Genomic DNA, 27,580 nt, shown 5'->3' on the forward strand with positions numbered 1-27,580 from the left:
CTCAAATATTATTGATATAAATATATATTACCTTTTAATAAAAACTTAATTAAGGATGTGTCTTATACAATTTTATAAAGTTTATATTTATACAACTATTACAATAATAATGACATAATATATATAATACATACATGGTTAGATTTCTATAGCTAGCTAGCATATATAAATTATTTTTTATATATTAATAAAAAGTATTTTTAATTAATGCTTTTGTGAAATTCATTTATATAGGCATTCAAACACATAAATAAAAATATATCATTTAAAATTTTATCTATAAGATACTAAATAACTGAATATTATAATGTATTAATTAATTACCATTATTTACCCTTTTAATTTATTGTCTCCTTTTTATTTTTATTTCTTGAAGCTAGCTAAGCAATATGATTGGATATTATTATCCAATCCCACAAAGGGGTATTATATAAACTCCAAGGGTTTGACACAACAATACATGAAATAACTAAAAGTTTGATACTTTATTAGAAACACATAAAATGGAGGAAAACAAGAATATTATTAGTAGCAAAAACAATAGTAGCTTTAGATTGGGTTTGGGATCAAAAGATCATAGTGTGATTGAGCTTGGTAGCATTGACACACAAAGGCTCCTTCTAGAAGGTGGTGGTGGAGAGATGAGAGAAAAACAAAAGCCTCTCAAAAACACACTCAACCAAAGGCAAATGAAAACTCTCATTGCCTTATGTGACACCATCTTGCCTTCTATCAATCACAATAATCTTCATGCCTTCTCTGATCAATCTCTTGCTAACTTCTACAAAACTTCAGCTTCCATGGCTGGAACACCTCAACATGTATGCCTATTTATCTTTTTCAACTTTATTATTCTTGTTTTGATTTCCCATTTTTATATTTAATTTGTTTCTAAACCCTAATTTGAATGATGGAGAGCCTTTTTAAAATGTATTTTTAACTTTTTTTATGCATGTAAACCTTTTAGAAATTTATTCAAAAAGTTTAAATTAAAAAGCGGAAAGACATATTTAAATAATTATATATCTAACATTACCGTCGCTAAAAGTTTCATAAAATAGTAGCTCGAAGAAGAAATATTTTAAAGAATGAGTTATAAAAATATTGAAAATTTAAAATAACTCAAAGATTTGTTTAATTGTGAGTTTATTATTAATTATATGGATTCATATATGTGCAGGTTGGGGGAGTGATAAGTGAGAGACTGAAGCATCCATTAACAAGGTTATTGAAGATAGGGTTATGGATATTGTCTACATGGATTGGAACATTAATATTATGTGGGATGCCATGTCTCTCAAACAAGTTTCCTTTTATTCAAAGCTTCCCTGACCTTCCTCTTCATAAACGCCAAAAGATTCTTCAATCTTGGTCTCTTAGTTATTTTCACCATCTTAGGATGTTGTTCAGAACCATCAAGCTTCTTACTCTACATGTCTTCTTTACTCAGGTAAACTAAATTTAATTAATTTAATATTTAATACAATTTTGAATAAGCCTAAGGAATAGATTTTTAATTAGTAATAATCAACATTAATTAATAATTTTTTCTTTATTGTAAATTAACTAGATTTTGAACTTTATTTTTTAGATATTTAGGATTTAAAATTTAACATAAAAAAATAATTTTAATAACTTGCTACTGTTTATTTAGCATGTCTTTAATTATTGATGATGCACAACTATATATTTTGTAAGCATGCAAAAATTTAATGATGATAATTATATATGTATATAAAAGACCAATAATTTTGTATATGTGTATGATATGATAGGAGAAAATCCATGTGTATCACTTTATCTATATATCAGCATCTCAATTTAATTCGTATGAAGATTTGTCACTGTTATGCAAGGTGTGTGTATAATACAAACAAGTTACATATAGATGGCACCTGCTTTAGTTTTGTCACTTTTCTAGTTTAATAATTTCCTTGATATTTTGTGTATACGTGGTGACGATTTAATTAACTTAAAAGAGTTTATCATTAACATACAATATTTGTGTATGTTGACATAAAAAAAAAAGTGAAGAATATTATTAACTATGTGATATGATTGTAGTTGGCAAGGGTTGGTGAATAATGCATGGTGATGTGTTAGTTGTTAGGTGTTTCTTTCTATCCATTTTCCTTTCCTATGTATGAGAGTTTGGTGCTACATCAAATTAAAGCATAGAGTATATTTATTTACAACATGCATCAAATTGGACGTGACATACACTTACATTATATATTTTTCACCTAATCACTACTTCAAATACTAGAAACACTACTACACCAACCTTTTCTTCTTCGGTTCTTTTTTTTTTTTTAACAAAGCAAAACAATATTTCACCTTTAATTGGTCCGAAATAGAGTTTTTACATTCTTATGCATAAAAATCGAAAAAAAAATTTAATATAAAAATAGAGATGATGTTTTGTTTGAATATTATTGAATTTGAAGTGTATTATAGTATTGTAAAAATTATTCAATACGTCCCCACGTATTGGTTAGGATGTTATCATGTGGGCAACACTAACACACCCCCCACATGGGTAACACACACTCGACTCTCCGCCTATAAAATTCACTTACATGTAATTATACCAAATAATTTCATTTTTAACAAAAATACCAATATTTTTTTCATATAAAAAAAATTACATTCCAAAACATTATAGATTGAAAATATTTCGCTTTGAATTGGTACATTCTCATAGATCCTGTATTCAAAGCCAAGGTAGGTCTACTTGCCAGAGTAAATTAATGAGGAGTTCATGTTCGTACACATTGAAATATCTGTGTTACTGATACCTAAAGAATCCTAGCACAAAAATTGGTAAGAGTAGATGTATGATTTTTTTGCTTGTAAAATCTAAGTTATAGTAGATAAACATTTATTGCCTTCTGTAGTACATCACAAGAATATTTATTACACAATAATAAGGAAAAAAATATATGATTCTTAGAAATCACATATATTAATTAAATTCTTTGTTTGGTCTATTTTTAAGACATATAATCATATGCTATATTATTTTTCAATCAGATTTTTATTTTTATTCCTTTTGTCGAAGCATTTATTATTTAATTTATTGCTCTCTTTTAAGAAAATCGTTGGCAGATTTTAAAAATTTAATAACCATATTAGATATCTATAAAAAATCAATTATCAAATTAATTATTTATATATTTATACACAATACATAGTGATTATTTTTTATATCCAAATAATATTTTTGAAAATTCAGTTCTTTTGAAAAAGAAGATTACAAATCTATTGCTAGCTAAATCAAACATATATTATAACTTATATAATAAGCAAAACCATATTAATCAATTTTGGTAGATTTAATTATGATTATGTACATGCTATAGAGTACACTGAAATCATAGCACTGTCTAAATGTATAAATTGAAACATAAATATTTGATACAATGATACAGCTCAAGATGACATGGCAATTGTAAACGGTATTTAAGGCCAGTTGTTGTAGGGTCATTTTATTAGGGATATATAGGTAGAAGTGTAACATGGCAAATAATATAGGCTACATACATAGCTAGCAGCATCTTTGAAAGTAAGTCAAATCATAACTTATAAAATAATTATTATTAAATTAATTATTTATATAAAATACATATTAAAATATAAAATATATATTAAAAATAAATTAAATAATACATATATCAAATATATTATGATTAATTAATATATAATTAATATTTTATGAAAAAAAGTTTCAAGTGTAACAAAGATATCGATAATGTTCTAATTATTTTAATCGTTAATCTGAATTATAAAAAATATATAATATATATTAATTAAAATCAATACAAAATTAGTGTTCTAGATACACTTGAAATTTTTTCTATTTTATGTACATGTAACATTTTTGTTTTTCATTTCAATAGGTCCCATGCCCTTAAATGCCCACATGATTTAGTACCATCCTTATTTATTTGTTATGTACCACTCTAATCTGAATGAATGGTTTTAGGGAGGCAAAAGAAAAAAATGTAAAATGTCTTGTTAAAAATTAAAATAAAAAGAATGTTGATGACATAGATAGAAATTCTTGAAAGATGAGCTTGAATGTCATAAAATTTGAAGTTAATTTTATTCAACTCAATCTATCTAGAATCTTAGCTTATATAGGTTGGGACAAGATGACCACCAAGCATGTATTTTTTCTATTTTGCCATAAGTTAAAAGGACTACTGGCAAATACTCCAGAAGATAGAAAAGGACTAGTGTCGCTTTCACAATAAATAACGTTTATAACTGGATACAGTTGATGGTTGAGCTTTTATGTGGTTGTACCTTATTTTGCTTACTTTGCTAAACTTCATAGTACAATCATATATGCATGTGTTCTATAAATAAAAGAATTGTGCAAGTAGCATTACCTGAAGTTAACATTTCCTTTTCACTTTAATGTGATGAGGTTTTTTAATTTTCACATCTTGGGTCAAGCAGTTTAATTTGAATACACAAGATATTAACTGAAATTGTTAAATCCGCTTTTTTTTTAAATATTACATATATGTATAAAAAGAAAAATTATAAAAAAAAATTTAGTTAATTAATATTAGTCAAAAGTTTTTATTTAAATTTTTTTATTCTTTATAAAGAATTTAATATTTAGAATTTATAATTTAACGTTTAAAATTATGAATTTATATTAGGATCTAGAATTTAATATATATATATATATATATATATATATATATATATATTTAAAACATTGGTTGATATTGGCCATGAAGAATTAACTCTCTAGCATTAAAATGTGATGTCCCATTAACTCATACCTTATTTAGCTTTTTTTAGAAATAGAAAAAGATTGTGTGTAATTTAGTGTAATGGTTAATTAGTATGTTTTTTTAACATGGATTTTAATTTAATTTTGTTATTTTAAATAACAATTCGGATCCTCAATTTGAGAAATAATAAAATTTGTAGAGAAATTCGAGTGTCAGATTTTATAGTGCACAAATCAAAAAGTCTGATTTGTATTAAAATAATTTTTTTCATTATAAAATAAATCAAAGAGTCCAATTTGCACATTAAAAAAAATTAATGCTAAAATATAAATCTAATGGTCAAGTTTGTATGTTTAAAAGTTTTAAAATAATAAAAAATAAATCTAACTCTCAGATTTACATATTTAAAAAAATTAAAAATTATAAATCTAACCCTTAAATTTATCTTCTTCACATAAAAAAAAATTTACCAAGTTTTAACATTGGTGGAAAACAACACTGAAATGGCAATACCAAAATTAAAAAGTGACCTTGACCCTATTTACATATATGTCAAGTAGTACAACTTTTTTTTTTTTTTGGCCTCATGTCAACTAACACAACTTGTCTCCCTTTTTTTCCTTAACTCTTTATTTTGTTTTTTCGTCATTGAATTGGGCTATGTGGTATGGGTTGACAAGTTTTCATACTTTGCTAATCTCTCACAAACATAAAAAGCGCAATAGACCATAAGCTTGGCCCAAAATTTTGCAGATTGTATTCTAGGTCTATATTGTAGTTCAAAGGCTAATTTCTGATTGTTATTTTTTTGTTGGGCTTAAAGCCTCTTTGTTAACCCAAAAAAAATATATTGTAATTCGTAGTGCATTACATCCAAAAACAAAATCTAGCTCATTATGCAACAGAAAATATAACCAAAATAAATAGAGATAATTCACCAACAATACCCAAAAAAAAAAAAAGAGAGAGAGATAAGCAATAAAATCAAATGAACCATGGCTCATTATCCCAAAGTAACGTTCTTCTGTTCCGCGACGGATTAGTCCTTAACCTGTCGGGTTGGAGGATATCGTTTGGCTAAACAAAAAAAGATATATTCTTTTGTTGCATGAAAAATCATGTGCTAATTGCTAAGTTAATAATGCAGCAATTAACCAAAATTAATACATTAGTTTTAAATGAATATATGATGATTTTCCTCGTTGCTTGAGAACCTTGAAAAAATGATCATGGTATGTGATGCTTGATTTCAGGTAGATGAATCAGAAGACAATTCATCATGGAAGGCAATTGGGTATTGTGGACCTGATCCAGAATTCAAATCACAGTTGAAAGACCATTTCTTGCAAGGAAAATCAAGAGGAAGAGAAGAAGAAAATGATGATGATGATGTTGAAAATGCCATAGGACCACTTTACAAAGGATTAGTCCATCTCAACAACCCAAGAGACATCACTGTAGATGCTCTAAGAAGACATGGATTCGGGGTTTCGATGATCCGTCGGAAGCCTAAAGTTGCTCCTAAATTGTGTTCCCCTTCATTGGTTATCCAATGTGATGCAGTGGTGGTTGGTTCTGGCTCTGGTGGTGGTGTTGTAGCTGGTGTTCTTGCAAAAGCTGGTTACAAGGTTTTGGTGTTGGAAAAAGGAGGATATTCTGCTAGGAACAATCTTACCCTTCTTGAAGGTCCAACCATGGATCAAATGTACCTCAATGGTGGTATGGTTGCAACTGATGATATGAGTGTGCTCATACTTTCAGGTTCTACTGTTGGTGGAGGCTCTGCAATTAATTGGTAAGTATCTATCATACACAAATATCAAATGTGTATCTGTATTGAATATTACTACCTTAAATTCCTTAAATGTGTGACCAAGTTGTATTTATCATATTATATTAGGTCAGCATGCATCAAGACCCCTGATCATGTGTGCAAGGAGTGGAGTGATGAGCATCATTTGGAGTTGTTTGAGAGTGATCTGTATAAAGAAGCAATGGAGGTTGTTTGTGAAAGCATGGGAGTTCAATCAGATATTGAAGATGAAGGATTCAACAATGCTGTATTGAGAAAAGGGTGTCAAGAAATGGGGTATCCTGTGAGCAACATTCCTAGGAATTCGCCATCGGATCACTACTGCGGTTGGTGTTGCTTGGGTTGCAAGGATGGGAAGAAGAAAGGGACCTCAGAAACATGGCTTGTGGACTTGGTTAAATCAGGCAACGGAGCGATTCTTCCAGGTTGCGAGGCGATAAAAGTCTTGCACAAGAAAAAGAGAGGAAAAGATAGAAAAATTGCAAGTGGGGTGGCGTTTGAATTCGAATACAGAGGAGCTAAGGACATATGTGTGGTGGAGTCTAAGGTGACAATTGTAGCATGTGGAGCACTTAGTACTCCAGAGTTACTAAAAAGAAGTGGCTTGAAGAATGATAACATAGGGAAAAATTTGCATCTTCACCCGGTGACAATGGCTTGGGGATACTTCCCGGATAAACCCAGTTCTGAGGTGTGGCCTGAGGCAGAGAAGAGAAGCTTTGAAGGAGGGATAATGACAGCCATGTCGCCGGTTGTTGCAGAGTTTGAGAAATCTGGATATGGAGCCGTGATCCAAACACCTTCACTGCATCCTGGTATGTTCTCAATTGTCATGCCATGGGTTTCCGGGACTGATATTAAAGATCGAATGCGAAAGTTTTCAAGAACTGCTCATATCTTTGCACTAGCAAGGGATAAAGGATCAGGGACAGTGGATTCCCCAGCCCGAATAAGTTATCATATGGAAGATTTAGATGAACATAATTTACAAATGGGAGTTGAAAAGATACTAAGGATTCTGGCAGCAGCAGGAGCTGAAGAAATTGGAACACATCACGTCAATGGAAGAAAATTGAATGTAAAGCAATCTAGCTACCATGATTTTGATAAATTTGTTAAGGAGGAGAGTTCAAGGCCGTTAACTGGACTTACGACGCCATTGTGCTCTGCGCATCAGATGGGAAGTTGTCGGATGGGTTCAAATCCAAAGGAATCGGCAGTGAATCAAACAGGGGAGACATGGGAAATGGAAGGGCTTTATGTGGCAGATTCAAGTGTGTTCCCTACAGCATTGGGTGTGAATCCAATGATCACTGTTCAGGCTATAGCTTATTGCACAGCACAATCTGTTCTTGAAGTTCTTAGAAGGAAAAGGCGTTGATGAATTATATATTAAAAAAAAAAAACTTTTCTCTGCTTCTGTATCTCCAGTGATCTAGAATGAAAATCTTTGTTCAAATAACACAAGTTGAGAAAAAGAAAATTGTAATAACTTTTAAGAGAGTTGTTCAATCATTCTGAGTGTGTAGTGTATTAATGTTTGTTTCGTCATAACATCTTTTAGTTAAAACTTGAGGCTTTAATAGTCAGCTTAAGTTAGTAAAAAGTAGATTTAGACAACCTTCATGTCCTTACATAACACTGAATATTTTTTCTAATCTTATATATTTCAATGGCACATATATGCAGTGAGGGAAACTTGACATCTATATCAAATTGAAATTTAAGATGATAGTGATATACTTTTGGACCAGGTTTAGTAAAAATTTGAGAAGACCATAGCAGATTATCTTTGAAGCTCAAACAATACATTTTCAGTATCAATGAACAAGGCAGCCACATGAGTTTAGAATTCAGATCAGATTAATAACATAATTAATAAAAATTTCACCATTTTTTTCTGCTCATATTCAAATAAAAAAGAAGCAATATATATAGCATTGACAAGCTACTATTAGCATAAATCTTTTATTATAGTATGAATTATATCCACTGCTAAGGATATGTACAACACCTCAAGAAATAAACATTTGAGACTGAAAAAATGAACAGCTTTTCCTTTTAGAAAAGAAAGAGAATGGGAAAAGAGAAAACTATGTCTCAATGGAATAGTTTCTCAATTCTCCAGCTACTGATTGCTATGTATTATAGAAGGTAGTTAGTTGAAAGTAGATATCACATACCAGTTCATGAACCCCCAAAAAAAATAAAACATGAACCTGGTGGTGATTTTGCAAGACTGACATCAAGTAACCAAATGTCGAAGATTAAAAAATTATGTTAACATCACACACATAAAAAGTTTGGGCCACTTGTCACTAGAAACGATGAAAGTTTGGGCCACGTCCTCTCCTACCATAACCATAACCTCTTCCCCAATTATTTGAGCCTCTGAAATTCATACCGCGACCACCACCATAGCCAAAATTAGGCCTGTGTTGGAAATTGCCAAACGTCTACAAATAGCAAAGGTCAGAAATACATCAATATCCCATGCAGTTTAAAGGATACTTTCATGGCTAAAAAATTTCAGTTTCTGATGTCTTTACAGACCTCGGTATCCAGTTTTATTCTCTCAGATAAACGGTGTTGTCCATTCCTTCCACTACTCGCAGAGTTGCAGGAAATTGTGTCAAAAAAGTCATCTTTCTTGTATGCAGACTACAATGAGAAAATAAGAATAAAAAGTCTGCAATCAAACTTCAAGCATAACTTGATTTACATTACATAACTCAGATGCTTTGACACTTAAGTTTTTGTTATTAAATAAGATTAGCAAATTATGTAACTGGAAAAATTACAGACTTACCTTGGGACTTGGTGTCTTCCCTTGACTGTCTTTGTCGCCTGAACTGATAGAAGAAGCATTGTCATCCACTCCTTCTATGTTCATAGTTGCCTTTCCAAGAGAACCCCATACTTCATCTTTATTGAATTTTTCATTCATGGCCTCAAAATCAAACTCTTCATTGAACTGGGAAGCTATTGAGTGAGGCTGCAAAAAATCAACAAAAAAACTCAGTCTTTGAATATTAACCCATTTACAGTTGTAATATGCTTTAATGATTTTATGGTACCCTTATTTTATAAGGATAGCTATACCGATTATATAATCAATCCATGATATTTGATCACAAGTTTTATAAATTTTTAACAGCAAAATAATAATAATAGAAAACTCTAATACTATGCATCATATCTGTAAGGAGAAGAATACAAGTTTTCTAACCTTTGGCACTAAAGTTGGTAATGGCAGTAGTGGTGCTTGAGACACTATAGAAGGCATCAATACAGAGGAATTAGAAGATGTTGGAATCAAAGAACCCATATCTTTCTGATTAGGGGTCAAATTCTGTGTTAAAGGAGATACATTTTCTCTGGGATGTGCAAATTGATCTGGAGTTAACAAAGATGGAGGTATTGGCAAGGGGCCTGAACTGTAACCTACAAATGAAGAAGGATGATGAAAGGCATGTCCAAGATAAATTGACCTTGGGTCAGGGCAAATTTTTTCAGATATTTGGTTATCAATAGAATTTATTTCTTGGAGAGGTGAAGAAAATGAAGGTATGTTTGATCCATCAAAAGTCATGGGCGTAGGATATGGCATGGGTGCCTTAGTAGGTAAGAGGGAATTAACATCAAGTGAATCAGAAATTTGTAAAGGGTTAGGAGATGGAGAGCGAGTTTGATTTACAAGAGAAGTATTAGTAGAAGATACAGGAAGACCATAGTCTGATAAAGGTGTCCATCCCACTTTGTTAGGAACCTCAGTTTCCGGAGTTTGCATCCAACTTTGGTAAGGTAAAGGTGATGCTACCATTGACGGCAATTGAAGAAGACCGGGATGTAGCAGAGAATTAGAGTTATTGCTTGATATTCCACTGTGTCCGTTCAAATACATTGATGTGGAAAAGGATGGATGACCAGCAATTTGAGTAGCAGCAGACTGATCTGAAGGGTTTAGCTGAGTTGCAGACTGAGATGACAGCAACCCAATAGGGATAGCTTTACTAAACATATCAACACTATCCTGCCTTTGAATAGATTCTGTCGAATTTCTCCCACCAAATGAGGCTGCTGTAGAGTTTAGCTGTGACTGTAAATAGAAAAAATATTAGAACAAATCCAAATGCATTGACAAGTCAAAATATGGAAATTGTTATTTATTTTTTAATTATTGTCATGAAACAGTATTACTTGTATAATAGCTGGATCATTATGTATCTGCTCTTCTGATTTGGCAGATGTTGGGGGAGACTTGATCTGCAAATTCTGAAATGGTAAAATTCATAAGGACATGCACAACTTAGATAACCATACTTGACATGCATACACCACAAGTTCTTGTGACCAAATAGCTCATTCACTACTATTGGTTGAGATTCATATATACATGTATATATATACCCACGCTAGAATTAGGTTCACTAGAGGCGAAATGACTAAAAAATTTCAAAGAACTTTCATATGATTGTTTCATTAAGTACGATCCATTTAGTCTTATTCTAGGTTATTCTACACTTCCATTTTATCTCTTTGCTATCCCTTAGCTCTTGAAGCTCCATTCATTTAGAAGCTAAGCTTTATCTGTTAGGGTGGAATTTATGGGTTTGGAAAAACAAAGAAGAAAGGTTTGACCAAACCTACAGTCATCTGACTTTGTTGATAAAATTTCTCCAAAAAGCTTTTAGCCACATCAACCACACCTCCAACACAACACAATTAAAGTTTTATTTTTCTAAGAAAAAAAAGAATCAAAAGAAAAAATGTATGCTAAGTGAGCAATCTATTCAAAGTTAAGCAACTCAAGATTGATACTTCACATTATCAAACCAAAAATATCCATATGTTTATTTGTCCATGCTAGTACTAAAACACATATCAATTAAATAATATTTCAATTACCTTAATGTCATTTCCTCGAAAAAGAATGTATTCATAAACCTTCTCACTTGGAGGAATTTGTGGACCATCTTTTCTTCTCCCCTCTGTTCCATAGGATCTAACTATAATCTCATAACACAGAAGTTTCCATTTTAGATAGAATCGCTAGCAATGAAAAGCTATAAGTGTACAACTTTCAAGGACATGGGTCAAGGAATAAGTTTGCCACATAGTGTCACCTTAAGGTTACAAACCAAATCAGTTGAAAATCTAGTATCAAATTACTAATTCGAATAAGACTTTAATTAAGTGCATAATAAACAATTAATTACTTCCCGCCAACAAGAACGATTTTACAATTGCTTGTTTAAATTAATGCATATTTAATTGAAACATGGTTTAAAAGTTTGCAATTTATTTCCAATGCAGAATCCTTATCCTTATATACTTGTATAACAACAAACAAGAGTTACTCCGTTTCAAACTGCATGATTGATCCATGTCATGTTTCATTCTCCTCCATCACTTGCTTTTAGCATTTGAGTCATACAATCAATAAAAATATATGCAAGTAATTTCTGAATCCAAACACTGTAATTCCTCACTTAACGACATTAATCGAAGATAGCATTGCAAAGTTCTTATCCATTGATGCATTCTCAAATTTCATCTTAACCGCTAATCAATATTTCTTCGATTCAACAGACATTTTATCAAACATTCCTCATCCAAAATTTTGCGTTTGCGGTGGTGAATGAATGTACCGTTCTTCAAGCCGATGGTGGAATCATGAACGTTGAGGAAATAGAGAATGCCCTCGTAACGAATCTCGCTCTTGGAAAGCAAGCTTATGAAGCTTCCTATGTACGAATCACCGGGACTATTCGACGGAGGTCCTTTCACGGCAGATTCAGTCGCCATAGTGCGGCGGTGTCAAAGATCGAATAATCGGAGGATCAAATGAGAAATTAAAAACGGTTATGTTTGGGAGATTAGGGTTATGGCGTAGATCGCCATGTGAATTTATGATATGCTTTGAGAAACGAAAACTAAACATAAAATAGAGGGAAAGTAGTATATGAGATTGTGAGAAGGATAAAATAACTATATAACTAACTAAGTAACCAATAAAAATCGAGATTTTCATTTCATGCTTGCACAACAAGGCATTATTATTAGAATTTTTTGTCTTCTTCCCTTCTTCTTTTAAACATAAATAGAAATAGGGTTGGAAAGCGGGTTGACCCGTCCCAACTCGTTATGTCCCACTAGGCCCGCATCATAAATAGGACGGGTCAATAGATTAAAAATGCAAGTTCATTTTCGCTTTATGGAATAATTAAATTATAATAAATATTTTTTACTATTTTTTTTAATTTTTAACTTCAATAAAATTGTTCAAAATAATATTTGTTAATAGAATTATCTTTATTTTAAAAAATAAGTCACATAATTTGAGCATATATACGAAATTATAAAATAAAATAAATAAAGTTATTAGCTGAAAAAAATGAAAACAAAAAATGAAAAAAAGTGTTTGAAAATGATATAATTATTAATTTTATAATAGTAATCACTCTTTTATTTAACAAAAAAATAAAAATAAAAATTTTTGTCCCGGCGGGCCGGCCCGTCCCGCCTTGCCAAAAATTCGCAATTTTGGCGGTGCGAGTTTGGTAATTTTTTTTTTAATTTGACGGTTTCAGATTGTATCCCGACCTGCCTTTTTTAGCGGCTTCGATCCGTTTTGCCACTCTTAGAAAATAGTAGCGGTTATTTATTTGTATATCAAAATCAACTATTAAATCAGTTTAAAATACATGTATAATTTAGTATATTTTTAATATATATTTTATATTTTAAAATATACTATAAATAATAACTGATTTTAGTGTATACTTAATATAATTATTGATAAATCAACAAATATATAAAATGTGTTTTATTATAATATTTTGTTAGAAAAAAATGGCTGTTTTACAAAAACTTATTAAATATATGATTAATTACAATATTTCACATTTCAATATATATTTATTTTTATATCGAATTGATTTTTGGTGTATACAACATTTTTCTATATCCCTATATATAGAGGGTCTGTTTTCAATTAAAAAATTATATAAATTTTTAAATAAGAAAAAAAATTGAGACTTACAATTTTTTCTTTCTTTTCATTTGCTGAATTTGAAACAAATGACCCGCACAATAATTCACTTGTTAAACTATATTATAAAGATTTCATTAATTAATCTATTTTTTTGGTAGAGTATTAATTAATCTGTTCAATAAATTGAAGTTAAATCCTAAGATCTTGTAATTAGTTTGAGTTGATTTAGTCGTTAGTTTATTAGTTTATTTAAATAAATATTAGTTAACGATAAATTTTTAAATAGATTTTAGATTTGTAACGAATTAGTCTTTTAACTAATGTGATGAGATTCGTAGAAAAAAAAAATCCTATATTTTGATTTCTTAATTTTTTTAGGGGGGGAGGGAGTTTCAGGATTTTTAAATTTTTGTCAATTGGGACGGGGAAGGGGATAGATCATAGATGTGATCCTTTTTCTTTTTGGGTGTGGAACTTCTCTTTTTGGAAAGGTAGAAAAGGCTTAAAATCCAGAAAAAAAAAAAACTCATTCTGAGAACCCATTTATTGCTGCTAGGCCAATCAACCTTAGTTGTACACTAATTCGAATAACAAATATTTAGTTCTGGGAAGTGGGAATTCCTAAATTTGATCTTGGCCCGTGTACTTTGGATTTAGACATTTTTGGGTTTTTTTCCTCAAACACATTTAAAAAAAAGAAAAGTATGGAAAGCTAATGAAATATTTGTACAATGCGTATAATAGAGGTTTAGGGAGTATTAGAGATATAATCATTAGTGTTACTTTTTTCATCAACGAATATCTGGGATAAGTGGTATCATGACATAGTATTAGAACTTTAAATCCGAAATGTCAAGAGTTTGATCCTTGGTAAACTCCAAAATCAGTAATTTTATGATATGAGATGTTTATTATCCCTAGTATTCGGATAATTATTCTGAATATTATGAGTGATGTTCATCTTGTAACTCATATAGCCCATTATACACATTATTCATCTTGTAACTCATATAACCCATTGTCCCTAACAGGACTTAAAAAAAAAAAAACCCAGCATATGATCCCAACTTTTCAAGCACCTAGAAATGTCCAAAAACAAAAGAAAGTAATAAGGTTCCCGAATTTCGTAAGTGATCCTTTTATCTTTAGTGAGTTAATACTCAAAATAGCTCCTGAAATTTGACCCTGATTTAATTTAGCCCTCACGGTTTTAATTGACTCTAATTGTACTCTGAAATTTTGACCCACGCCTTAATTTGACCCTTCCGTCGTTTTCCGTCATCGGAGAGCTGACCTGGCAAATTTGGTTGACACCTGGCACTATCAAAACGACGTCGTTTAACTCTTGGTGCCCAAATTGTTTAGAAACGACGTCGTTTGACATGAAAAAGGGGTTAATACCAACACCCAAACGTTAACCCCTTGAAAATGAAACCCCCTCCTTTTTCCTCCTCCTCCATTCATATACGTACCCTCAGAGAAAAATCATGGGTGTCGCTGTAACTAAAGTTTGAAGCTTTTCTTACTTGTTTCACCTTCATTATAGAGACTAATTGCTTGGGAATCACCCATCCCTTCAAAAACAGGTTAGTAACAAAATCGTTACTCTCAACATACGATGTTCTGTTTTTTACAAAATATTGCATGAGACTTGTTCTTCATTTTTTTCGCTCTATTTCATCAGTGAAACTTTGGGGGACTTTGGTTGATTACGGTTGTTGATGATGGTAGAGTTATTGTATTCGTTGCTCTCAACAACGATGCTCTGTTTTTTGCAAAATGTTGCATGAATCTTATTCTTCATTTTTTTCGCTCTATTTCATCAGTGAAACTTTGGGAGACTTTGGTTGATTACGGTTGTTGACGATGGTAGAGTTCTTGTATGCTAGGGTTTAATTTTTTTGTATGTATGTGGCTGTGATCAACTGAATTCTATATTTTTTTGTAACGCAATCATTGATTCTTCATATTCCATTTTAAAATGATAATCTTACTCCTTCATATTCCATTTTAATTGAGAATTGATTCTATTATTTGTTGCAAAATATTAGCTTTTAATTTGATATTCTAGCTGCGCAATTCTAGTTAGTTTGTTTATTTATTCTTTTTAATTAATTTTTCATTGGAAAACTATATAATTTAATGGTAGACTCATGCTGTATGTCATTCAATATATTCTTGTTACCTTTTGATCATTTTAAATCTAATAGATACAATAATCTATACGGTGAAATTGATGAGATGTGGTATAAAACAACCAAATAATTTTTGCATATCTTTGAGAAATTGCATTGATCTATGAAATACATGTGAGATTTGGTGAGGTGACTGAAAATGCTTCATTAACATTACATCTTGCTGTTGATAATGCACAAGCTTCAGATATTATATTTACCCAACCCACTTACTCACAGTCACAAAATCAATAACAGGTAGTGATTGATTTTTAATATTTGATAAATTGTTGACCAGTTTGTAACTATTTATCATACATGGTTAAATATTTTTTGGATCCAATTGATTGATGTTTTTTGGTTAAATGGTTTCTAATATTTCTAATTTTTTCAGCCTAACAATCTCTTTTAAACTAACATTTTTAGTTGGATCATTTACAATTGACCTCACCTTTGATGCATACCTAAATTATCATTAAAACATAAAGCAATTTTGTTAGGCAATTTTTTTTTAATATATGATAAAAAGGATAAAAAAAAGTAGTTGATATACATAAGAGAGTTATGAGTTTCATCGAAGTTATACTGTGTATTATCAGTTCGGTTTGATTTGGTTTTGAACTAAAAACCAACCGAACCAATATGTTTGATTTTTACAAATACATAATCGTTCGATTTACTGTTTTTACAACAATTGAATTGAATCGAATTAACAATCGTTTGGTTTGGTCGGTTTTTTTTATTTTTAATTCGTAATGAGCAGAATAAGAATCACAATCACTAGAGATTTAAAATAGTCCATAAACTGAGATAAAACAAAGGTACATCACATTCAAATTTAATATATTTTCAATTCATTCTAATAACTAAACATAAAACAAACACACAAATAAGCATAAAACAAACGCACTTAAAAATGGCTAACAAATACAATCTTAAAACTAAACAAACCAACAAACACACTTAGCAATTAAATAACAACTAAACCAGCTCATGGTTAATTTAAATCCACATTAGATTCATCTACAGTTGGTGCAATTTCTACAAAACAAAATAAAGAAATCAATATAAATTATAAATTATAAATCAATGCGCATAAATTATGTAAGAAACTTCAATTTTTTTTTTGCATACCTAATTCAAGTTTCTCAACCTCCTCAATAAGTTTCTCAAAATCAGTTGTCATTGGAGAAGCAAATGAACAACAATATAGATAAAAATAACAAATAAACAATAATATAACCGACACCAACAACCAAAAATATACTAACTAGCAACAATAAGAATTACAATAAATTGAACAATAAATTAGATAAAAAAAACTAGCAACAACAACCAAGAAGTACTAACGAGCAACAACAATAAGAATCACAACAAAATTTATTGAACAATTTTTTTTGTCTTAAGTTATTGCAGTTTTAAATGCTCTCAAACAAACTGATGAAATAGCATTCAAAATAAAATACAAGAGGGCAGATGCATAGCCAAAAGAACCATAAATCAAGAACTATGTAGCTAAAGATGTTACACGCAGATAAAAAGGGAGTGAATTAAATTGATTTGAATAATGAATTGTTAAAGAAACTTTACACCTTTTAAAAATGCCAAAATATAGATTCTATGTTTCTGACACACTAATAGACATCTTATACATAGCCAGAAAGATTTAACACTATATATGTTAATATATAGTGTTGTGCCTTGTCAAAAGAACAGTTCATTTTAAATGACCAACCCATTATGTGAGAACACCAAAACAGATTTTATAATATTGATTTGCTAGTTTTGTATAGAGATCTAGACAAGATGCAAAAAATGCAAAAAATACGAAAAATGTTAGTACTTATTTTCAATGAAGAGGATAAAGCATAAGATTTATAAAAAAAAAAAAGAGATAATACAGCTACGAAGAACAAAAGGATGAGAAATCCTACTTACAAAAAGAAAGACAATATAAAAATGAAGAAAACATAACCGAAGATAACCACCTAAAACATGAAATTTGCAAGACTAGACATTTGTAGATAAAAACAAACTTGCTCAAAATAACCTTAAAGAATAGGTTAACATTCACAGCAGCTATGTTTAAAGAACCTTGAAGAATAATACTACCTTGTCTCTTTATGTATTTTATTTTTAATATACAAGAATATATAAGAGTACACAACAGTATATAAAAGTACACAAAAATATACAAAAATAAATCGTATTTTATTTTTGAAAAATAATTATTTTTTAATTTTTGAAAAATAGTTATATCGAATTGACTTTTGGTGTATACAACATTTTTCTATATTTATATACTAGGGTATTCAAAAAATCATATAAATTTTTAGATAAAAAAAATTGAGACTGTTACAATTTTTTCTTTCTTTTCATTTGTTGAATTTGAAACAAATGACCCGCACAATGATTCACTTGTTAGACTATATTATAAAGATTTCATTAATTAATCTATTTTTTTAATAAAGTATTAATTAATTTATTTAATAAATAGAAGTTAAATTTTACGATCTTATAATTAGTTTAGATTGATTTATTGGTTAGTTTATTAGTACGGTTAAGTAAATATTAATTAATAATAAATCTTTAAATAGAGTTTAGATTTATCATAAATTAATCCTTAGCACGTTTTGTTTCTTAATTTTTTATTTTCTGGGGTCAAGAATTTTAAATCTTTGTCAATTGGGATGGGGAAGTGGAAGGGGAAGGGGATAGACCATAGATGTGATCCTTTTTCTTTTTGGGTGTTGGAACTTTTTTTTTTGGATGGGGTTGGATTAGAAAAGCAAACCAAACCAAGACCCAAGCCCAGAATAACAAAACATAACTCCTAATTCTAGCTCCCGAACTACTCGATTAAATTCCTTTCCCTCGGGCCGTTGGCCCCGATGTTCACCGAAAAAAAAAAAAATTCCTTTCCCTCCCCTGAAACTCATTACCATAAGGAATCACTAATGACGCTAAATTATGTGACCAAATCAATTGGGCGTCGAACTTGATGTGGCTCCTAAATGCTGTGCTTTTTTTTTTTCCGAAAGGTAGAAAATGCTTAAAATCCAGAAAAAATATACTCATTCTGAGAACCCATTTATTTTTGCTAGCCCAATCAACCTTAGTTGTACACTAATTCGAATCACAAATATTTAGTTCTGGGAATTCCTAAATTTGGTCTTGGCCTGTGTACTTTGGATTTAGACATTTTTGGGTTTGGTTCTTCAAAGAAAGTTAAAAAAACATTTAAACCATCATCTGATCCCAACATTTCAAGCACCTAGAAATGTCCAAAAACAAAACAGTGAAAAAGGTTCCCGAATTTCGTAAGTGGTCCTTTTATATTTAGTTTTGTACTTCGTAAACTTCAGAAAACTTTCTTCTCATAACTTGCGAAACACGTGCTCTTTTTTCTTGCTTTCTCACCTAGTAATTTTGTTTTTTATTGAGACAGAGAATAAATGGATCCTTTTTTTTTTATTAAAATTAGGAATGAGACTGCTAAACTTTTTTAAAATTAAGAATAAAATTCAAACTCACAATTTTTAAGTAAATATAAAAAATTGTACTATTTACGTTATAATTGATCGGTTAAATAATAATAATAATAATAATAATAATAATAATAATAATAATAATAATAATAATAATAAAATTGATTTGTCCACACGAGAAACATATGGAGCTTCTTTGCAAATTGCAATCCACAACAAAACAAATTCAGTGATTCCATCCTTAATTTCCTCTTAACAATGCATACAAAAGTTTAGGTAACTTGACTATGCCACAAGCACAAATACATATTATGTAGATACGGGAGTAGATATTTTCAATTTTTTTATTATTTAATATTTTTTATATATTTTTTTAAATTCTATTTAAAAAATATAAAATGAGAAATCACATTTTATTAAATAATTAAAAAATTAAAAAGATATATTTCCTGTAAATACAGCATTTGGATTTAGAAAATATTTGAAAATAATTATTTATTAAGTATTATCAAATGGTAATTTACAGTAAAAATAAAAAAAATAATTTAAGGCACTTTATTTCTCTTCAAATTACGTATATCCAACATCTATCACAAATTCACAACCAAGAACCCATACTGTGTCCCATTTTTTTCATTTTAACCATCTTAGACATTTTGCTTAATATTGTGTCGCGTGTTATCTATTAAGTAAAGAATACTTTATTGTTAATTAAATACATTTTAACTAAAAAATTATATAAAATCGAACAATTAAAAATAATTTTAATATACACTTCAAACATACTATTAGACAAATAATTCAATAAAAAATACTACAAATATACTAAAAATTTGCCATCAAAATAATTATTATATATTTATGTATATATTAAAAATAAATTTGTTGATAATTATATATAATTTAATTTATTTTTAATATATATTATATTTCAATATGTATTTAGTAACTAATTTTAATGTATACTCAATATATTTATTCAATATACATTTCATTCGTATTTATCTTTGGTTGATTTTGAGAGATGTATGATAAAGACGACAATAACGACTCTTTCTCTCTCAAGTGGAGCTTCTGTTGGCTTAAAAAAAAATTAAAAATAATATTTAACGAAATTATCTTTTTTAAACAATTTCTAATTTATTTTTTTTAATTATTATTTATTTTCTTTTAAGTCACAAAAAAAAAATACATTCCATTAATTTGATCATTGATTTTTTATACACTTAGCAGGATTAATTTAGTAATATATCATAGAAACTACTATTTCTCTGCTTAATCATTAATCATTATTTTTTAATTTTTTTTTTCATATCCCACAAAGAAACAAACCTTTGGCTCGTCTCTCCCTGCTCCTTCTTCCTTTCAAGTTGCAGCACCACAGCACTGACCCCAGCGTCTTCACTTTCTCACTCCTCACTCTCTATCTCTCTCTCTTCAGATCTCAGCAATTCCATTCTATGCTCAAATGGAGCAGCTGAAAACAATCGGTCGCGAGCTGGCAATGGGTTCGCAAGGCGGATTCGGCCAATCAAAGGAGTTCCTGGATCTGGTAAAATCCATCGGAGAAGCCCGATCCAAGGCCGAAGAAGACCGCATCGTCCTCCGCGAGATCGAAACCCTAAAACGCCGCCTCCTCGAGCCCGATATCCCAAAACGCAAGATGAAGGAGTACATCATACGCCTCCTCTACGTCGAGATGCTTGGCCACGACGCCTCCTTTGGTTACATCCACGCCGTTAAGATGACTCACGACGACGCCTTACCTCTCAAACGCACCGGTTACCTCGCCGTCACGCTTTTCCTCTCCGACGACCACGACCTCATCATCCTCATCGTCAACACAATCCAGAAGGATCTGCGTTCCGATAACTACCTTGTTGTTTGTGCAGCGCTTAACGCCGTCTGCAAGTTGATTAACGACGAGACGATTCCTGCTGTGTTGCCTCAGGTTGTGGAGCTCTTGGGCCACTCTAAGGAGGCCGTTAGGAAGAAGGCCGTTATGGCGTTGCACCGCTTTTACCAGAAGTCACCCGGGGCGGTTTCGCACTTGGTTTCCAATTTTAGGAAGAGGCTGTGCGATAATGATCCTGGTGTCATGGGTGCCTCCCTTTGCCCGCTCTTTGATCTTGTAACCATTGATGCCAAATCTTATAAGGATCTTGTGAGTAGCTTTGTCAGTATCTTGAAGCAGGTTGCTGAAAGGAGGCTTCCTAAGAGCTATGATTATCATCAGATGCCCGCGCCGTTCATTCAGGTGGGATTTCGGTTTTATTTGGGGTTAGAGGGATGTGGCATTGGTTACTTAGTTTAGATTAGGTGTAATTTGAAGATCTTTCAGATTATTAAGCTTAGATTAGGTGCTATTGTGTGTGTGCCGAGTGCGGTTATTATGCTTGTCAGCTTGTGCTTGGGTTAAGTGCAAATTTGACTTGAAAGTATGCATGTTAGATGTTATCATTTATCATTTCATCTTGAGTGACTGAGTGGGAATGTTATCATGCTTATAGTAATTTTGAGTGTGCATGCGATTATGCTTAGATTAGGTGTAACTCTGATTGTGCATAATATTTTTCCCATGCATTTATCGTGCTTATGCTTAATGTTATTGATTGCTTAGGTTAGGTGTTATTGGTGTGGTTGACTGGTTGTGCAGGTTAAGTTGCTAAAGATATTGGCACTGTTGGGGAGTGGGGATAAGCAAGCTAGTGAGAGCATGTATACTGTTCTTGGTGATATTATCAGGAAGAGCGATTCATCGACTAATATTGGGAATGCCGTTCTGTATGAGTGCATTTGTTGTGTGGCTTCCATACACCCCAATCCCAAGTTGTTAGAATCCGCTGCAGATGTTATTGCAAAGTTCTTGAAGGTTTGTAATTGTTTTTTGGTTAAATTTGTTTTTGCATTTTGTGTTATGCTGTACTGGTTAGATTTTGGATGTTCTGTGTTACCTGAGTGTTGCTGTTGTGTGGGCAGAGTGACAGTCATAATCTCAAGTACATGGGCATTGATGCCCTTGGTCGGTTGATAAAGTTGAGTCCGCAGATAGCAGAACAACACCAACTAGCTGTGATTGACTGCTTAGAGGTGAGGATATTCCTAATAAATTCCTAAAGATGTAATGTGACTCTGTTTTTATTATTCAATAAGATGTTGAAATAATTTAGCTCTGGTCTCTCAGAGTCTCAGATCATAATCTGTTTGTATGTCTACAATTCTTAATGTGCAGTCTGGGGCAGGAGCTGAGATGTATAAACAGTAGGCATTCGAATTTCGAAATCATAATATGTAGTTGTTGAACCTGTTTGGATGATTGCCTGTTTGCTTTGAACTTGCAACATTAAGCAAACAATGAAGTAAATTATGTATTGTCTGAAGAATCTTGAAAATAAATGATGTCAGTATAGTATTGGACCAGGTTTTGACATCATTGGTGGTGTATGTGAAGGATTTGCCCACAAATTCTGGATAGAGAATTAGTAATTGATTTCAGTTCCTCTTTGAAATAATTTAAAGTGATAGCATAATTGCACCATTAACCTTGAGCATATTCCTTAAACAAAACCACATCCACTGTTTTTCACATTTTCATGTCTATGGCCAGTGCACAATTTCTCATGTTCATGCTCAATTTGGAGTTTGGATTACAATTTGATGTGTATTACAGGACCCTGATGATACTCTGAAGCGAAAGACTTTTGAATTGCTATATAAAATGACCAAGTCCTCCAATGTCGAAGTGATCGTTGACCGCATGGTTGACTACATGATCAGCATAAGTGATGACCATTATAAAACCTATATAGCATCTCGTTGTGTGGAACTTGCTGAGCAATTTGCTCCAAGTAATCATTGGTTTATACAGGTATATCAAAACGTTGCTTTCATATTATTGATTATGCAACTTTTTTTGTTTAAAATGTAAACTTTAACAATAATTCTATGATAGTCGATAACATGTGGTATCTTGATTTTGTAGACCATGAATAAAGTTTTTGAGCATGCCGGAGATCTTGTGAACATTAAGGTGGCACATAATCTAATGAGGTTGATTGCTGAAGGGTTTGGAGAGGATGATGATGCTACAGATAGCCAGTTGAGATCATCTGCTGTATGTTTATTGTTGTAGTTGCACAGTTAATTCAGTAAGTCCATCACGAAATTGTGGGATGTGCATATTACTGAATGAAATCTGTTTTGTGTAGGTTGAATCATATTTGCGCATTATTGGAGAGCCAAAGCTTCCATCCATGTTTCTTCAGGTACTTCCTCTCCCACTTATGTTGAGTTTTCCCTTTTTTGTAGCCTGCCAACCTGTTTGTTGAATGATGTTAATCCCTGATTGCAGGTCATCTGTTGGGTTCTGGGTGAGTACGGCACAGCTGATGGAAAACATTCTGCTTCATATATCAGTGGAAAGTTATGTGACATTGCAGAAGCATATTCAAATGATGAAACTGTTAAGGTATTTACTAAAATTCAGCTTTTTGCTAATAAGGCAGGAAAATTCAAAGTATTTTTTACTCGGTTTTGATACTGGATCTGGATGACTAGTTTCTTTCCATTTTATGGTTTATTTATTTATTGACATCAATATCATTCTTGCATGCTATCAATTTGAAATTAGGAATAACAGGGGAAATTATAGTGAAGCATCCTGTTTTATCAGGAAATTAATAAATAAATAAAAGCATCCTATTTTCTGTTGTGAAATTAGTCAAATTATATTACCTTCATTAGTATTTTCTCCTTTCTTTGCCCTACTTACTGTCTTGAATCATATCTCGATGTGCTCTATTCCAACTATGATCATCAAGAATCCCGTACTATAGTTTACTTCTGTAAGAGCTTAAATGCTTGTTTGTAACTTAGGGTTAGTACTTTATATTAATGAGTAGGATGTCAGTATAATTAGTTAGAACTACATGCACAGACAGGCATTATGTTTTGTGCATTTTGATTGTATGAGTTGGTGAGAATACAACAATTTTCCCTTGGATATGCTCACCTATATGGACAATCATTTTATTAAATATATGCTAGCTGTTTCATTGTTAATTTGTTATGTTGAGTTCATGGATAAGATGGGATGTTTTAGCACTGTTCACAGCTGTTTGGCATCTATTATGACTGGCCCTTCACATGTTTACATGTCATGGAACTCCAGGATTAATTTATTTGATGATGATGTTTTCTGCATAAAATTTGGTATATCATACAACTTCCTTTATCTTGTTCCTTCTATTGGATCCATCTTATGCTTTTCTCTAATATACATCAGTGTATTAAAACTGCTTGCAGACGTTTGAATTGGGACTAATTTATTGCTTTTGTGAAGGCATATGCAATTTCAGCATTAATGAAAATTTATGCTTTTGAAGTAGCAGCTGGGAGGAAAGTGGATATGCTACCTGAGGTATGTGTGGAAAGACTCGAAAAGTTATGATGTATACTTGATTTTTCTTTGAATTACCTGGAATTTTTCTCTTCATCTATGTATATTTATGAATTTGTGAGCATGTTCGCTTTGATGAATTATATAGTCCACAAGATAATCAAGCTCAAACTATTGACTCTGACTAAAGATACTTGTTTTTCACTATACTATAATTGACAGATTTCTTTCAAAATGTCTTCAAAATCCTGTTTGTGACTAGTACAGGTTGATGCTGAAATTTTGCTAATACATGATGGCAAGCTTAACGTTCTCCTGTCTACTTGCAGTGTCAATCTTTTATTGAAGAATTATTAGCATCTCACTCAACAGATTTGCAGCAACGTGCTTATGAATTGCAAGCCGTTGTTGGTTTGGATGCACAAGCTGTTCAAGCAATATTGCCACGAGACACAAGATGTGAAGAAATTGAGGTTATTTCTTATTATATAATCTTCTATATCAGTTTAAGATAATATTTTGTGTGTTTTCATCTACAATGAGCACTGGAAAACTTGGCTATAATGAGTCTAGGATTATGTAAAAGCCACATGATGAACATGTGCTTAATTGAAAAACTCGCCCATATCTTGGAGCATATATGACATATGAGCCAAGCTTGTTTTATTGCAAATGGATTGACATAACTGAATGTATCAGCCAGCTGGTTATAGGAATATACAAAACCAGTTCTGTTTTTGCCTAAGGAAACCTTTGCTATATAAAATGGAAACAAATCTCTAATATTGATCCATTATAAAAACTATGTTGGAAGCATATGCAACACAGCCTGGTCGTCACAAAGTGGTTTTATCACCTTGATATATTGAGATCACATAACAATTTGCATTCCTTATTGTACACATAATCATGAGAGGGTGAGCTTTGATGCACTGTTAAGGCTGCTACTTAATGATTTAGAAGTCACATGCTCAGATCTTGGAAACAGCCTCTCCTCCGACGAGGGGAAATGTGGCATACATCTACCTTCCCCAAATATCATTAGGTGGGAGCCTCTTGCACTGAGCCACCTTTTGTTGTACAGTGTACACATGCTCATCTTTTTGTAAATTGTAACATTGATGTGCTTGAGAGCTATGCATGCTTTTTTTTTTTGGTACTCCTAGATTATTGACACACTGAATCTTATATGCAGGTTGATAAGGACCTTTCTTTCCTCAATGGTTATGTAGATCAAGCAATAGAAAAGGGTGCTCAGCCTTACATTGCTGAGGATGAGCGTAATGGGATGGGTAATGTGAGCAACCTCAGAAGCCAAGACCAACATGAATCGATACAGCATGGTCTGAGATTTGAGGCATATGAACTTCCAAAGCCTCCAATGCAATCAAAAGTTGATCCAGTTTCATCAACAGATGTTGTTCCAGTACCTGAGGCATTATCTTATAGGGAGACCCATCCCATATCATCAGTGGGATCGACATCAGAGGCTGGGTCATCAGAGCTTAAGCTACGTCTTGATGGTGTTCAGAAGAAGTGGGGTAGGCCAACTTATTCAACTCCAACATCATCTACCACGAATTCTCCTTCCGAAAAACCTGCAAATGGTGCTAGCCATGTGGATAGTGCAACAGCTTCCTATTCAAAGTCACGTGATAGTCAGAATACAAAAAAGACAGAGATTGATCCAGAAAAGCAGAAGCTTGCTGCTTCATTGTTTGGTGGATCATCACAACCTGAGAGAAGATCATCCACTGGTCATAAGGCTTCAAGATCTAGTGGTGGTGCTGCAGATGGATCTCGCGGATCTAAAGCTGTGGAGAAAACGATTCAACAACCACCGCCTCCAGATTTGCTCGACTTCAGTGATGAACCAACTGTTACTAGTGCCCTTCCTTCCGTTGATCCCTTCAAGCAATTGGAAGGACTTCTTGACTCAAGCATGAGTTCTACAACAAACCATAATGCAGGTACTGCCACTATTGCACCTGATATTATGTCACTCTATGGAGACAGTACTGCAAGTCAGGATAGTTTAGATATTTTTCATGGGTTGTCGACTGAACCTACTGGGGCTACTAGTGGAGAAACAACTGTGACAACTTTGCCGCAATCTGTGAAGGGTCCAAACGCTAAAGATGCCTTGGAGAAGGATGCATTAGTGAGGCAGATGGGGGTGAACCCTACTAGTCAAAATCCCAACTTGTTCAGGGACTTGCTTGGCTAATCTGATTACAGAGCTAATTCTAATTGTGAATCATTATGCTTGAGGATAGTTTATGTCCTAAAATGATGGCAGAACCAGGTAAAGACTTTGTACCCAGAAGACTAGCATTTGTGGTAATCAAATGCAGGAGGATCGACTTGCCGCATCCTGGTTTTGGGCCACTGAGAACTTGGAGGAAGGGTAATGTTGTGCACGATCATTTCATTGTTCTTCACCACAAAGTTGGGGGTCATCTTTGTTTTGAAAAATCTGTACTTTGTTAAGAAATATTTTTGTGCATTTTTCTATGTCCATATAATGGATTTCCAACAATGAGAAGCTTGATACTGCGGTCAATAATATCAGTTTGATGTGTATGAATGGCACTTGAAAGTGATACGAGGATAGGTTCGTGTATTCCTTTTTTTTTTTTTCCTTTTTTAAACCCCCATGTACCCATCACCCCATTTTTATCCCTTTTTTTTTCGCCTTACAAGTGTTTCTTTCTGTCTTCCTTTCTTCCCCCCTCCTGAGGTTTCGTTGAGTCCTGTTTATCCGATCCAGTTGCAAGGATTTTTTTTTTCACCTTCTTAGCTAGTCTCAATTATGATGTGGTATTTTTGTCATTTTTTTCATGACAAAAAAAAAGAGTTGGTTTTTCATTTTATAGAAGGTAACATTAGCTTGCTTTTATAATGTATAGTCCGTTCAGATGATTGCAAGATAGATCTGAATGATACATACAAAGAATTT

At 32.0% G+C, this 27,580-nt stretch overlaps 3 protein-coding genes across 3 annotated transcripts; 2 read left to right on the forward strand and 1 right to left on the reverse strand.

Annotated features, from left to right (window-relative positions):
• The first annotated feature begins 260 nt into the window (after positions 1-260).
• Positions 261-8,079, forward strand: LOC112800185 (long-chain-alcohol oxidase FAO4A-like). Its single transcript, XM_025842322.2, has 4 exons — positions 261-821; positions 1,181-1,450; positions 6,005-6,546; positions 6,652-8,079. Exons 1-4 carry the CDS (start codon positions 504-506, stop codon positions 7,943-7,945), a joined length of 2,424 nt encoding a protein of 807 aa, XP_025698107.1. The 5' UTR covers positions 261-503; the 3' UTR covers positions 7,946-8,079.
• A 418-nt stretch (positions 8,080-8,497) lies between these two features.
• LOC112800186 (protein decapping 5-like) lies at positions 8,498-12,598 on the reverse strand. The gene is made up of 7 exons (XM_025842323.3): positions 12,216-12,598; positions 11,473-11,573; positions 10,765-10,839; positions 9,794-10,663; positions 9,374-9,559; positions 9,118-9,225; positions 8,498-9,020 (listed from the first exon to the last, which is right to left on the reverse strand). Exons 1-7 carry the CDS (start codon positions 12,370-12,372, stop codon positions 8,883-8,885), a joined length of 1,635 nt encoding a protein of 544 aa, XP_025698108.1. The 5' UTR covers positions 12,373-12,598; the 3' UTR covers positions 8,498-8,882.
• Positions 12,599-20,494: 7,896 nt separating this feature from the next.
• LOC112800187 (AP-4 complex subunit epsilon-like) lies at positions 20,495-27,204 on the forward strand. The gene is made up of 10 exons (XM_025842324.2): positions 20,495-21,480; positions 21,880-22,095; positions 22,203-22,313; positions 22,894-23,091; positions 23,206-23,337; positions 23,432-23,488; positions 23,575-23,691; positions 24,565-24,642; positions 24,951-25,094; positions 25,817-27,204. The coding sequence occupies exons 1-10, from the start codon at positions 20,692-20,694 to the stop codon at positions 26,846-26,848; spliced, it is 2,874 nt and encodes a 957-aa protein (XP_025698109.1). The 5' UTR covers positions 20,495-20,691; the 3' UTR covers positions 26,849-27,204.
• The last annotated feature ends 376 nt before the right edge of the window (positions 27,205-27,580 follow it).

This window comes from Arachis hypogaea, chromosome 5 (genome assembly GCF_003086295.3).
Source record: "Arachis hypogaea cultivar Tifrunner chromosome 5, arahy.Tifrunner.gnm2.J5K5, whole genome shotgun sequence".
Lineage (NCBI taxonomy): Eukaryota > Viridiplantae > Streptophyta > Magnoliopsida > Fabales > Fabaceae > Arachis > Arachis hypogaea.